Genomic DNA, 13,326 nt, shown 5'->3' with positions numbered 1-13,326 from the left:
TTACTCTTCCAGAGGTCCCAAGTTCAATTCCCAGCAACAACATGGTAGCTCACAACCACCTGTAATGAGATCTTGATACCTTCTCCTGGCAAGCAGGCATACTTGCAGGGAAAACTTAACATCTTTAAAACATACAAACAAACTGATTGTGGCTGCGTGCAGTAAGGCGTGCAAGCTTTTAATCTCAGAGGCGAGAGGATCCCTGGGTTCAAGGCAAGCCTGGTCGGTCTACAGAATGAGTTCCAGGCCAGCACAACTACACAGTGAAACCCTGTCTCGGAGGGGGGAGGAAAAAAGAGGGCCATCAAAATTCATTTGGTCAAACACTTGCTGCAAAGGTCTGAATTCAATGCCCAGAACCCACAATAGAAAAAGGAAAAGCCGTCCTCTGACTTACACAGGTGTGCCTGGCACATGCCTCCCATTGTTAAAAGGACTTTCTCTGACTTGGATGTCTGCAGAGTTAATGACAGTCATGAAGTCAATATTCAAAACACTGAACAGATCCAAATAGTCAACTTCTAAATTAATGTCACCAAGTCACCTACCTAAAAACCACTGAATATTTAACATGATTTGGGTTAAAAATATAGAGCGCTTGCATAGTATGCACCAAGCGCTGGGTTCTACCCCAGCACCACATAAAACATGACAGTATAGTGGCACGTGCCTGGAAGGTCAGCACCCAGGAGGTGTACGAAGATCCTAAGTTTAAGGTCATCCTCAGTCACACAGCTAGTCCTAGCTTTGCCAGCCTGGATGGAATACATGAGCCTCTATCTCAAACAGATGATAGATAGACAGACAGACATAGGAAGGCAGGTAGATGATAGGTAGGTAGATAGAACAGAGATAGATAGACAGACAGACAGACAGACAGACAGACAGACGACCAAGATGATGGCTGGGCAGGTAGACGGCTTGAGGACTTACGCTCAATCCCCAGATCACAGCTGGTAGAAGGTGAAACTGATTCCCAAGAATGTCATCCTCTACCTCTACATACAGGTTGTGCATGACATTAGCATACCGGTACTCACTCCAATTAGAATAAAATAACTTGCTCAGTTTCACCTGACATTCAGATATTTTTAAAAGGCCTTTTAAAAACACATACATGTGCCATGCAGTGATGGCGCATGCCTTTAATCCCAGCCTTGTCTCTTGTGTGTGTCTGTGTGTGTGTCCGTGTGTGTGTGTGTGTGTCTGTGTGTGTGTGTGTGTGTGTACACAAAGCATGTAAACTTAAGTTACTGTACACATGTGAAGGTCAGAGGATGCCTTTTGGTAGTCAGTTCTCTTCGACCATGTGGGTTCCAGGACCCAAACTCAGGTTGTCAAACATTACCCATTGTGGCATCTCACAGTACCAAAGACACATCTCAATCACATTTTTTTCCAAGGCAAGGTTTCTCTGTAGCTTTGGTGCCTGTCCTGGAACTAGCTCTTGTAGACCAGGCTGGCCTCGAACTCACAGAGACTCACCTGCCTCTGCCTCCCAAGTGCTGGGGTTAAAGGTGTGCGCCACCACCACCCAGTTTCAATTACAAATATTTTAATAAGAACCTAAAGTGCCAGGTGATGGTGGCGCACGCCTTTAATCCCAGCACTCAGGAGGCAGGTAAATCAAGATCTACAGAATGAGTTCTCCGACATGAAGAAACTGTAGGGAAAAAAAAGAAAAAAAGGAACCAAAGGATCTCTACACTAAAGAAACATTTCTGAATGTCTTCACACCAATTCCATCCTTTCATAATTTCTATTCTGTCAGTTCATAAAAACATGGGGGCACACTTATAATTAAATTTGATGAACTAATGATAAAGCTGATAAAAATGATTCAAAGGCCAAGAAAAGTCTAATACACTAACTATAAGTACACCCTCAGACATTTTTATTGATTTAAAAAATTGAAATACCCTAAAAGATTTAAAAATTGAGACACCCATCATAGATCCCACCAGCAAGAAGTCACATCTCACACTTTCAGTGGACGGCCCAAAGGCAAGCTGTCTGCAGTACGGCAGCTGATAAAGGCTAGACTCTGAGAAGTAACTCGTGGGAGCCGGTTCTCCCTGTCCACCACGTCTATACACATGAGCAGGCTACGCACAGGCTAGATACCAGCACACAATAAAGGAATCACTTTTAAAATTTAAAACAAGATTCTACAAAGAAATTGCATCAAGCCCAAGACCTAAGCAAACCCTATATACCAAGATGGAGTTAGATGAGCACAGGGGTGAGCCACAGAAAGGACATCTCAAAGACACTCGGTCAAATAAAGGAAGGGCTTCCTGAGGAAAGGAAGGCAGCAGGGAAGAGGAGAAGCTGGAGTAGGCTTCTTCACTCCACAGCTGGATGCGTGCACTGAACTAAATGGAAGAATGTGAAGAAGGAGCAGGCAGAAGTGAGGCCCTCCCTGGAGGAGAAAGGCATGGCATTCCTAGTGGCAGTGACTGTAAGAGCATGAGGCTGGCAGAGGGCACCAGAGCGTTACCAAGACGAAGGCAGCAATTTGGGGTGATAGAAAACACACAGTGCCTGCTCAAAGAAACAGCCCGGGGGACAAAGCCCACACCCAGAAAGAGATGGAATAAGCCATCCGGACAGAAGCGGAGCAGCTGAGGTCCTGGGAATGGGGCAGCAGAAGCAGCGACGATGACATGGCCCCACAGCCTTCTGAAGCAGTCCAAAAGCAGATGCTGACTCACAGGCAAGCTGAGCCGAGCCATCGGCCCACACCTCAATGGAGACCGCTTGTCCTGGATTACTCACAGCCCAGCCTCCCTAAAAATACCTTTGAGGGGTGGTCACGGCTTGCAGAAAAGCAAAGAACTGGATCCCAGCCCCACCTCTGTCCCCAAGTCAAGACTTCTGTCTCTTCTAGAAAGACACCTGTCTAAAGCACCTACAGAGCAGACATGAGCGACAGCATCAGTGAAGACCGTTTAGTGAGACGTGCAAAACACACGGGCCAGGACCACATCCGAGGGCCTCTAGAGTTTCTGACCTGTACTCTGAACCGTGGGGGGACATCAAGGTGTGTGGAAAGGAGAGTGACAGCAGGAGCTGACGTGAGGAAGGCCACCTGAGAGGGTGTGACAGGGAGCAGGCTGTCTTTATTGGTCAAGGGCAAAAATTAAAGGGAGGGAGGGAATTGTACCTAATGATAAATGTATACAGGCGTGGACAGGAGAGCTGGTGGGGGCTTGTTGGCTTTGTTTCTGCCTCTCCTTCCAATGGTATTTCTTGCTATCATCTGAACTCATTGTTTAGGAGGAAATAAGGGTCTGGCTTTTGATAATGGTCAGAAAAACTTCCTCATCCACTACACAGAGTGGCTTCATGCTTCTGAGGTTTAGGGGATCAAGCTCAGGACCTTATGCATAGTAGACAAGAGTTCTAACATGGAGTCACATCCTCCAAGGCATTTTAATTTTCTTCTTAATTTTGACGCACAAACCCACCAGCCTCTGCCTCCCAAATGCCAGGCCAAAGGGTACGCACCACCACACCAGGATTAAGTTAAGAGTATGAATGTTTTTGCCTGTCTATCTGTGTACCACATGCATGCCCTGTGCGTGCAGAGGCCAGAAGTTGGTATCAGATCTCCTAGTACTGGGCACTAGAAGTCAAACCCCAGTTCATCTGCAAGAGCAGCCAGCCCGCACCCTTAGCTGCTGAGCCATCACTCTAGGCCCCCACCACCACCAACGGGAAATTTTAAAATGACCTGACAATGCCTGCCCAGAAAAATTTAAATTTCCCATTCATCTTCATCTATAAAACAACTCTCAGAAAATGTCACAGAGCAGAGTGTCAGTACATTACATAATCCGAGTGCTTGGAAGGTAGAGGGAGGAAGATGACCAGTCTGAACTTGAACAAGTTCAGTGCCTGCTAAACTACAAAGACTCTTTCTCAAATAAATAAATTAAATACATGGAACTGCAATCACTATTTTTGCCTTCTACGACCAAAGTAATTTAGACTGAGATAAAATATTTGCACTCTGGAGAGCCACAACATTGAGACAGGGGGGGGGGGGGTCCCATAGGAAAAGGCCTCCAACGAGTAGAGTGGTCTTCTCTTCAGGAAGAGACGGGAAAGGGAGATCAGGATCCATACAGGATAGGGCTGAGAGGTACCGCCATTTGCTATATCCATACATTCCCTGTTGGATTTGACAATGTGAAGCTGTGCTATGTCTCCGTGTCTCAGCACCACGCTCTAGTCCCAGCTCTGCCACTAACTCCGTGACCGGCATACATGATTAGCTCGGCCTCATTCCGCTCCTCTCTGCACGTGCAAGCTCCTGGATTACAACACCACCACCCCAAAACACAAATTTTAAAACAGGTAGTTAGATTGCTGGCCTCTAGAGGCTCTGAGGTTCCTTGTAAACTGCAGCTTATCTCAAAGCCTTTGTCTTTTTCCAGTTTCCTTTCACCAGAACAGAGGGTATCAACCTGCCCTGTTTCTAGCCCCTACTGCATAGGTCTGAGACTCCCATAGGAGATCCAGTTTGTTCATGTTGACTTCAAAAACAAAAAGGAAGTTGGAAAGAAAGAAACGTCCAAAATCTGTGGAAAAACGCTTAAGGACTGGAATAATTATGAGATAATTACAACAAACTGTCCACACATGAAATTTTTTAGAAGTTCAATGTTCTGAGACAGTGTTAAGTTGTCCAGGCTGGCGTCATACCCCATCTGGTACCACAGGCAGCTGGATAATTTTTTTAAAAAATTAATACACACTGTCTGGTGTAGTGACCCGCACCTTTAATCCCAGCACTAAAGAGGCAGAGGCAGGTGGATCTCCCAGAGGGAGACCAGACTAGTCTATCTACATAAAGAGTTCCAAGCCAACCAGGAGGCACTGTCTTAAAATACATACATACATACATGCATACATATATATACAAGCACAATTCTTTAACCATAACAAGCCATCACATGCCCAAGATGTTCATTTTGAAAACTACCAAAAGACCCTTCTTCGGTTGGGAGTTCCTCCTCTTCCTTGATGAGAAGCAGATCAGCGGAAACTCGGCTACTGCCACAGTGGCTAACTGCCTCTCCCATTCCAGCAGTCTAGGCGACCCTTAAAACCCATCCTTAATATCAACTGTGAACGCCGTTTAATAGTTAGTAACACAGAATAAGGATGTTTTCGCCTTTTCAGTGTGTCACATTTCGGCCTCTGTGATGACTGAATTATTTAGGGGATGACCAAGGTCATTGTTTCTAAATGTTCCATTCATTTGCAAGTTTAAAGTCTCTTCCCCACTAAGAGGACTGGACTTTAGGCTAACGTGCAACCCCCAACTTCACCCCAGGCATCGCTCTGGAAACACAGCCACGAATTAGAAAAGGCACCTCTACAGCAGGAACACTGGGAAGAGAACAAGGTGGCAGAGCTAATTCCAAAACGAGCTAATGAAGAGGCCTGATAGGACTGGCATCCGTGTTTTGCCTAGCATTCCTAGACGCACTACTGAAGAACATAGTTTTAAACTTAACATGTATATATAAGGCAAAGAGCAAATAATCTAATTCAGAGACCCAAACAGCACTGCAGCGTGCTAGCCGTGGAAGCTAAAAACGACTTGAACTTAATAGAGGCAGGAGTTCTACAGGATACAACGCTGAGTCTGAGCTACTGGCCTAAAGTACTCCAGACCTGAAGGGAAAATACAAAAAAAATCAAAATGGAGGAGGGGCCAAGGAGAAAAGGGCTGGAAGCAAAAAACCTCGTGGCGCGTGGCGCGCGTCTCATGGCGCCACCCAGCCTTTCTGCTCCGCGCTCTCCAGCCTGAGGACTCACCATCCCGCCTCACCAGCTCCCCCAACACGCGGCGCCCAGCTCCCCCACTCCCCGGCGCCCCTCGCGGAGCCCGAGCACCCACTGAACTTGGAGGCTGTTAAACGGAAGGCGAGCCAGCAGCCACGTCTGAAAAGGCAGCGGGGGATGGGGGTAAAGAAAACCATCTGGGAGGGCTCCACCCTTCTCCACCTGCAGAAAAGACCCGAGGTGAAGCCAAGATGCCTGTCACTGCTGGGGGAAAATTAAATGGGGGGGGGGTCCCTCGGAAAGTCAGACTCGGTATCCCCTTCCCTGGGGTCCAAGGAGAGAGAGCGACCCGGACGCCAGAGAGCACGGAACCAGTACAACTTTCTCACTAAGACTGATCCCGTTTTCTCTTCCAACTGTAAAAGACAGCAACCCCTGCTGTCATCCCATCCGCGACAGCGCCCCCCGAGCTTGGCTCCCTCCCGGAAAGCCCTGCACCCCCTAGGTGGGCTCCCGGTAGCCGGCGCGCCACCTCGCGCATCCCCGCCACCCTCGCAGCCCATGGGTTTGGGCGGCCGGTCCGGACCAAACCGGGGCGGGGGAGCGCACGGGGGCTCCCCAAATGCCCCATCCTCATCCCCGACTTACAAAACAATAAGCATCCGCTTTCCGCCCCTCCCCCACAGGACCCTGACCACGAGTCCCAGCCGCCCCGGGGAACGGGCGAGGGAGCGCACCAACCCTGCGGGGAGGGTGGGGGGGGGGACACCCACACCCGGGACCCTCAGTCGTCCCAGTACCCCGCCGATCCCCAACGCCGCGCCCGGAGCCTGCGCGAGGCTGACGGCGCCTGAGCGCGGCGTCCGGGAGCGAGGAGCGCGCGGGCCACGCGGTGGCAGGCTGCAACTGCCACGGCCCGCGGGCGCCGGCCACATGTGCCGCCCGCCGAGCGGGTAGGGCGCGCGGACCCCTTACCTTGCCGCTGGCCGTGCCCCCGCTCACGCCGATCAGGAAGGGCTCGCCGCCGTTGGGCTGCTGGTGGTTCTGCAGGGTCTGCTCGCTGTCCCCGGCCATGACTCGCGCCGCCCCTCCTCTCGCAGCCTGTGCGAAGCGACGCACGCTCCCCGCCCGCGACCGACCCGGCTCGCTCAGCGTCTTCGCCGCCGCCGCCGCTGGTCGTCGCCGCTGCCGCCGAGGTCGAGGCTGGGCCGGCCGGCCGCTGCTGGAGCGGGGGAGGGAGTGGGGAGGGGAGGCTGAGACGGCTTGCCCGGAGGTGCCGAGAGCTCTCCTGTGCCCGTGGCGGCCCGTGGGGTTTACATCCCAGGCAGAGGTCAGCGTGATGAGGCTGCTCCAATCCGGGCCGGCTGCGAGCTGCTATTCGCCAGGAGTCTGGCCCCAGCCTCCGCCCCGCCCGGGCCCCGCCACCGCAGCCGCCGCCCGAGGTCTCTGGGAAAGGTGTGAGCGCCACTCCCCTCCCCACCCGCCGGATTAACCCTTTCCCGGACGGAGCCCGGGAGAAGAAACTGGCTGGGTCAGCGTTTTAATGAGCCAGTCTGCCTCCTGTTTCAAAAGAGATCAAAAGACAGAAGAGGCTGCCGAGAATGGAGGAAGTGCCTCAGGTTTGAGACGAAAGGCTGGGAAGATGGAGCTGGAGCACGGTTAATGCCTGGACCCTTTATCCACACTAAAACTTGTGTTTTTAGTGGGACTCCCTTCCCACGCCCTGTATGCCAAAATAGTTTGTCAGCCGCATGACTTTATAGATTTCCTGTCTTGGAAACCCCCAAGTGCCATTTTCTTTAGCAGGTCTGTCCTCATGTGACTCCCCAAATGAAGGGTGACTCGGGGACGGTTCCCCCTCCTGGAAAATCAGTGCCCTTCCACACCGCAGCATTCTGGATCCCCGTTACTGACATTCCTGTGAAGCTAGGGTTAATGAAAATAGAAACATGTCATTTCGATTCCTGGATGACTCTTAACTGACATAGTTTATTAGTCGGCCATGTGTCACTTGGTTAGGAAGACAATACCAAATAGAAACTGAGGAGTCGTCTTCATCTCCAGAGCCAAATTTCTTCAAGTGTGCCGTGCCTCAGTGTTCCCATCTATAAAATGGAAATAATAATGGTGCTCACACGCTAGGATTTTTGTTGGGTGTCAATGAATTATCATAGGTAAAGTTTTCCGAACAATGCTTGAATATCACTGTTGAGCCTGTACTGAGGCTTGAAAAGATTCCTAAAGGACTGAACCAGAAAGGGCAGCTATGCTTGGCACGTGTGAAAGAATCTCTGCTTCTCTGGACTCTGAACCTTAGCAGTGAACTGGTCGGGCCCTAAAGGGGGCTTAAGAGGTTGGAGAGATGACCCAGCCATTAAGAGCAGTGGATGATCGTCCAGAGGGACCGGGGTACAGTTCCCAGCACTCACATGGCAGCTCACAACAATCTGTAGCTCCTGTTTCAGAGGATCTGATGCCCACCTCTGTCCAGTCTGCACCAGACACACATGGTACACAGACATACATGCAGGGAAAACACCTATATACATAAAACAATTTTTAAGCTTTAAAAAGTAAAAATGTAAAAGAGCTCATGTCCATCACATTCCCTTGTAAATATTAATTTTGAAAATATTGTTACAAGGTATCAAGCACAGTCAGTCTGGCTTCTACCTTTCTTTGTTCATGCTGACTTCAAAAATAAAAAAAAAAAAACTTCATTTTTTTTTTCTTTTTCTGACACAGAGTTTCTCTGTGTAGCTCTAGCTGTCCTGGAACTAGCTCTGTAGACTAGGCTGGCTTCATATTCAAAGATCTGCCTGCCTCTGCCTCCTGAGTGCTGGCATTAAAGGCGTGTGCCACCACCGCCCAGTTTGAGAATAGAATCTTCTGTAACCCAGGCTGATCCTTGGCTCCTACTTAACTGAAGATGACCCTCCTTTTCCTACAGTCTCCCCTCCCACATGGTGGGATTCCAGGCATACACCACCAAGTTCACCTTACCAATGTTCTTTTCTGAAATATTGTCACCAACAACACCAAACTCCAGTCGGAGAGAACCAAGCTGAGAGTGGCTACCTGGTGTCTGTAGGAGGCACTGGGAGAGGCTGGCTGGACCTCACCCCATCAAATGGCCCATCTGACTGTAGGTGGGTTGTCTCCTCCCAAAAGTCTCTCCTCTTCAAGGGGGGTATCAAGGATTTGCAAATCTCTATTTATGGCCCAGTGTGAGGCCTGTGGAGTTTAATGAATCCACAGATTAACATGACTGTAGCAGGCAGCTAAGCAGAAAGAGAAAAGGCCACAGCATGAACTTTTCCAAAATCTAGCTTAAGATAGTTAAGATATGGAAAATATCTTAGCACAAAAATTTTCAGTCATATTTGAAACATCTTTTTTTTTTTTTTTTTTGAGACAAGGTTTCTCTGTAGCTTTGGTGGCTGTCCTGGAACTAGCTCTTGTAGACCAGGCTGGCCTCGAATTCACAGCAATCCACCTGCCTCTGCCTCCTGAGAGCTGGGATTAAAGGCGTGCACCACCACTGCCCAGATTAAATTTAAATATTTTAAACAATTTCCCTAGGCTGGGTATAAGGGCAAACACCTTTAATCCCAGCATTTGGGAGGCAGAGGCAATCAGATCTGTGAGCTCCAAGACAGCCAAGGCTATAAAGAGATGCCTCTGTCAAAAAAAAAAAAAAAAAAAAAAAAAAAAAAAAAAAAAAAAAAAAAAAAACCACCATTGATATACTAATCCTGCTATATCATGTGACTTGTCATGGGCCCGTCTCTACCTATGAAGATAACTTTTGAGGACTTAAACTGACATTTCTTGCCCTTTTCCCTTCTAATTATTAATCCCAACATCTAGAACAGTAGTTAACACATAGTAGGGCTTCAGCGAATGCTCCTTGGATGGATGAAGGAGATGCCACATCTCATTTCTGCTGCATCCCCAAGGCTCCCAAGAATGACAAGCAAGTAGGATGCATCTGATGTGTGGTTGTTGAATGAATAAATGAATAAAGATAAGGTTAAAAGGTACCAACAAGGGCTAAAGAGATGGCTCGGTGGTTAAGAGCACTGACTGTTCTTCCAGAGGACCTGGGTTCAATTCCCTGCACCCACCTGGCAGCTCACAACTGTAAATCCAGTTCCAGGGGATCTGACATCTTCACACCAATGCACATAAAGTTAAATCGTAAAAAAGGTAGCAACAAATACACATTTTTTTATCATACTAAAATGATTTCATTCACAGGGTGAATGAAATCACCCCTGTGATTGTAATCAAGAGAGACAGGAAGTGGGGGGGGCAGAGGGAGAGGAGCCTTACTGTGTAGCCCTGGTTGTCCTGGAACTTGCCCTGTAGACCAGGATGGCTTTGAACTCACAGAGACCTGCCTGCCTCTGTCTCCCTAGTGCTGGGATTAGAGGAGTGTGCCAACACACTCCACTACTAATTTTATTTTTTAATTTTTTTTCCTGGCTGTTACGTTTTCAATGTAGTTTGTCCACACCAAAATTTCAAACTGATAATCGCTTTCCTATATAACAGTAAAAAAAAAAAAAAGTTCTTGGGACCTTTTAAGAGAGATAGATACAGGTCACATGAGCTCCAGCCTCACAATAGGATGAATGGCATTCTCCCAGGGTGATAAAGATAAGGTTAAAAGGTACCAACAAGGGCTAAAGAGATGGCTCGGTGGTTAAGAGTCCCGGTCTCTCCAGTGCTCCCTCTCTCACAAATGTCTCCTCTACACCGCACGGCATCTGCAAGCCACTGCCCACACCCTGACCTTGCTTTGTCATCTTCCGTGCTGTGAGGAAGCCTAAAACCAGTCCCCCACCAGAAGCCTATAGATGCTGGAGCCCTGCGTGGAGGCATTCTTGTTTCCCAAGGCCTTCTTTAGATTTACACAGTAACTTGCTTCCCAGTGTGCCTGTTACCCAGCTGAGCTTACCTAGTAGCCGAGTTAACTGCATTCGCCCCACTCTGTTTCCCCTTGCCCTTCCCATCTTTAGGGCTGGCTTGCCTTCGCAAAAGAAGTTGCCCTTGTTTACTCTCAGTATGGTGACCTCACCAAGGACTTAAGTGTTTCGCTCTCTACAGAGCAAAGCAAGCTGCCTCTGCTGCTCCCTGTGCTGTGTCATCCTCTCTTGAGAGCCAGTCACAAATCCCATAGCCAGGGATGCTCACCTTGTATTCGAGCCTCCTCTGCAATTACACTGCAGATTTAAGTGATTTCAGTCTGATCCTCTGCACCTCCTATTAGGGAAATATATACGTACCTCTCTGTGTGTGTAGTATATATGTACATGTGTATTAAGAGCTCCCACAGACTCAAGAAAATGTGTTTTCTTGCTATCTATGATGGTTCTTTTTCCTTTATAGAGATTCGGCCTGCTCAAGTCCTGGCCGGGGGAGGGTTGGAAATGAAGTCAGCAGGAGCAGGCAGATACAGCGGTAGCCAGAGAGCAAAGAGACATCGCTCCTTGACAGTCCTTTGCCTGCCTGCCCAGCTCCTGAAGCACCAGCACCCACTCCTTCTGAAAAGCCGACTGAATCTTTCTTCCTGCTTCAGGAACAATGACCAATTCTCCTATTGCCTATTCATCCCCCACCAGAAGAATATGCTACCACATTTCAGCACCATCCTGACCTCCCGCACAGAGGTCAAACCACTTAGCAGTTTTCTTTTTGTCCTCTCTGTTGCCATTTCCACCTTTCCTCGGTCAGCAGTTGCTATGACAAAGCTGTACACAACTACTCTAAAGAGATGACCTTCTGATAGGAAGGCTATTTCAACCTCCACCCTGCGACCTTCATCTTTCCTGCTGCTGATGCTATCTGGCATAAAAGCACAGCACCTGACAGCAAAGGGAGAGAGTGAAGGAGGGAGGGAAAGAGAGAGGGGGAGGAAGAGAGAGAGAGAGAGAGAGAGAGAGAGAGAGAGAGAGAGAGAGAGAGAAACAATGCAGTGTCAGCCCTGCAGTAGCACCAGCAGCAGTAGCTGCTGCAGCTGTCTCCTGGCAGTGCGGTTGGAGATGCTAATGCTTGGGCTCCACCCCAGAAGCTGTGAATCGGGAATTCAGTGGATGGACCTCAAGTAGTCAGTCTTTCACAAGCTCCCCAGAGGAGTCTTTTGCCCACTAAAGTTAGTGAACCACTGACCTGGCTTGAGGGTGAAGGGCTAGTTAGAAAACTGAAGTTTATGTCCTGGCTTTGTTTCTGACTTTGAGACAGGGTCTCACCTACCCCAGCCCAGTCTGACTCACAAACTTGAATCACAGAGCACTGTTCATGTATTGCTGGGGATGAAACCCAGGGCTTTGCTCATGCTAGGTAAACAGCATTCCGTACCAGGCTTTTTGTTTGTGGGCCGCCAACCAGCTCCCAAATCATGACACAGAGACTTATCATTAGCTTTGAATGCTTGACCTAGCTTAGGCTCACTTCTGGCTAGCTCTTTTAACTGAAATGAACCTGTTTCTCTTTACCTTTTGCCTTGGGGCTTTTAGCTTTTTTTTTCTTTCTTCTGTATATTTTAATTTCACTGCTTCTTTTTATCTGTCTGCCTGGTGTCAGCTTGACTTCTTGCCCCGGGCATGTCCCTCTTTCTCTTTCTCTCCTTCTTCCTTTTCCAACCTAGATTTCGCCTATTTATTTTCTCTGCCCACCAGCCCCACCTATTCTTCCTCTGCCTAGCTATTGGCTGTACAGCTCTTTATTAGACTAAGCAGGTGTCTTAGCAGGCAAAGTGAAACAGATGTGAAAAAGCACATCTTTACATCATTAAACACACATCCTTACACCATTAAAAACATGCAGCATAAATAAAGTAACAGACTTTTTCACAGGTAAAGTAATATTCCGCAGCATAAACAAGTATAACACATCTTTGCCCAGTTAGAATATTTCACAACAGCACCCCATCAAGCCAGCCACACCCGTAGTCCTGTGTCTAGTTTTGTATTTTTTTTTTTTTGGCAAGTTACTTCAAGTCTGTAAACATTAGCACTGTTAAGTGATAACACACTGGCAGGATGGTTGTGAAAATCATCACAAACTACCATACGTTCATGGCTAAGTATCAACTCCTATCCCTGCTCTTTCTCCTTGCTGCCTGGATTACACAGAGTGTACCATTCAGGGATTAGGTGTTCCAAAAGGAAGTATTCCTGATCTTCAAAGGCTCTTTTTAGTAAAAATCAAGACATGTTGTCCTCCCATAAAGATAATAAATACACACTTGGTACACAGATACACATAAATATAATTTTTAAAAAATCTCCAAGTAAAATGACAGTGTGGAAGAGTCAAATGTTTAAACTGATATTTTGTAAATATGTTCTTAAAAGGTAATGATCAGAATAGGAACATTTATAAAGTCAGAATTTATCTAGAAGACTTGGGGAGGGATGGGTTAGTAACTATGAATGGGTCTAGAATTCTTGATGTTGTGATGGTTTCACAACCTTGAACATACTGAAAAACACTGAGGAGCTAGAGAGATGTTCCAATCAG

The 13,326-nt window shown here is 47.9% G+C and overlaps 1 protein-coding gene across 2 annotated transcripts in view; it reads right to left on the bottom strand.

The window, feature by feature from the left end:
* The window catches only part of Uck2 (uridine-cytidine kinase 2), a 67,668-nt gene extending 60,513 nt beyond the window's left edge, over positions 1-7,155 (bottom strand). The window contains exon 1 of one of the 2 annotated variants that reach the window (XM_085687971.2): positions 6,775-7,155. In XM_085687971.2, the coding sequence (XP_085544097.2) occupies positions 6,775-6,873 (99 nt within the window). In that variant the 5' untranslated portion in view covers positions 6,874-7,155. The remainder of the gene's footprint in view (positions 1-6,774) is intronic. The other variant, XM_085687970.2, reaches the window with a different exon arrangement.
* Positions 7,156-13,326: the final 6,171 nt, after the last annotated feature.

This window comes from Myodes glareolus, chromosome 5 (genome assembly GCF_982192425.1).
Source record: "Myodes glareolus chromosome 5, mMyoGla1.1, whole genome shotgun sequence".
Taxonomy (NCBI): Eukaryota; Metazoa; Chordata; class Mammalia; order Rodentia; family Cricetidae; genus Myodes; species Myodes glareolus.
The sequence above is the reverse complement of the archived record's forward strand: the minus strand, read 5'-3'. Positions and strand labels throughout refer to the sequence as shown.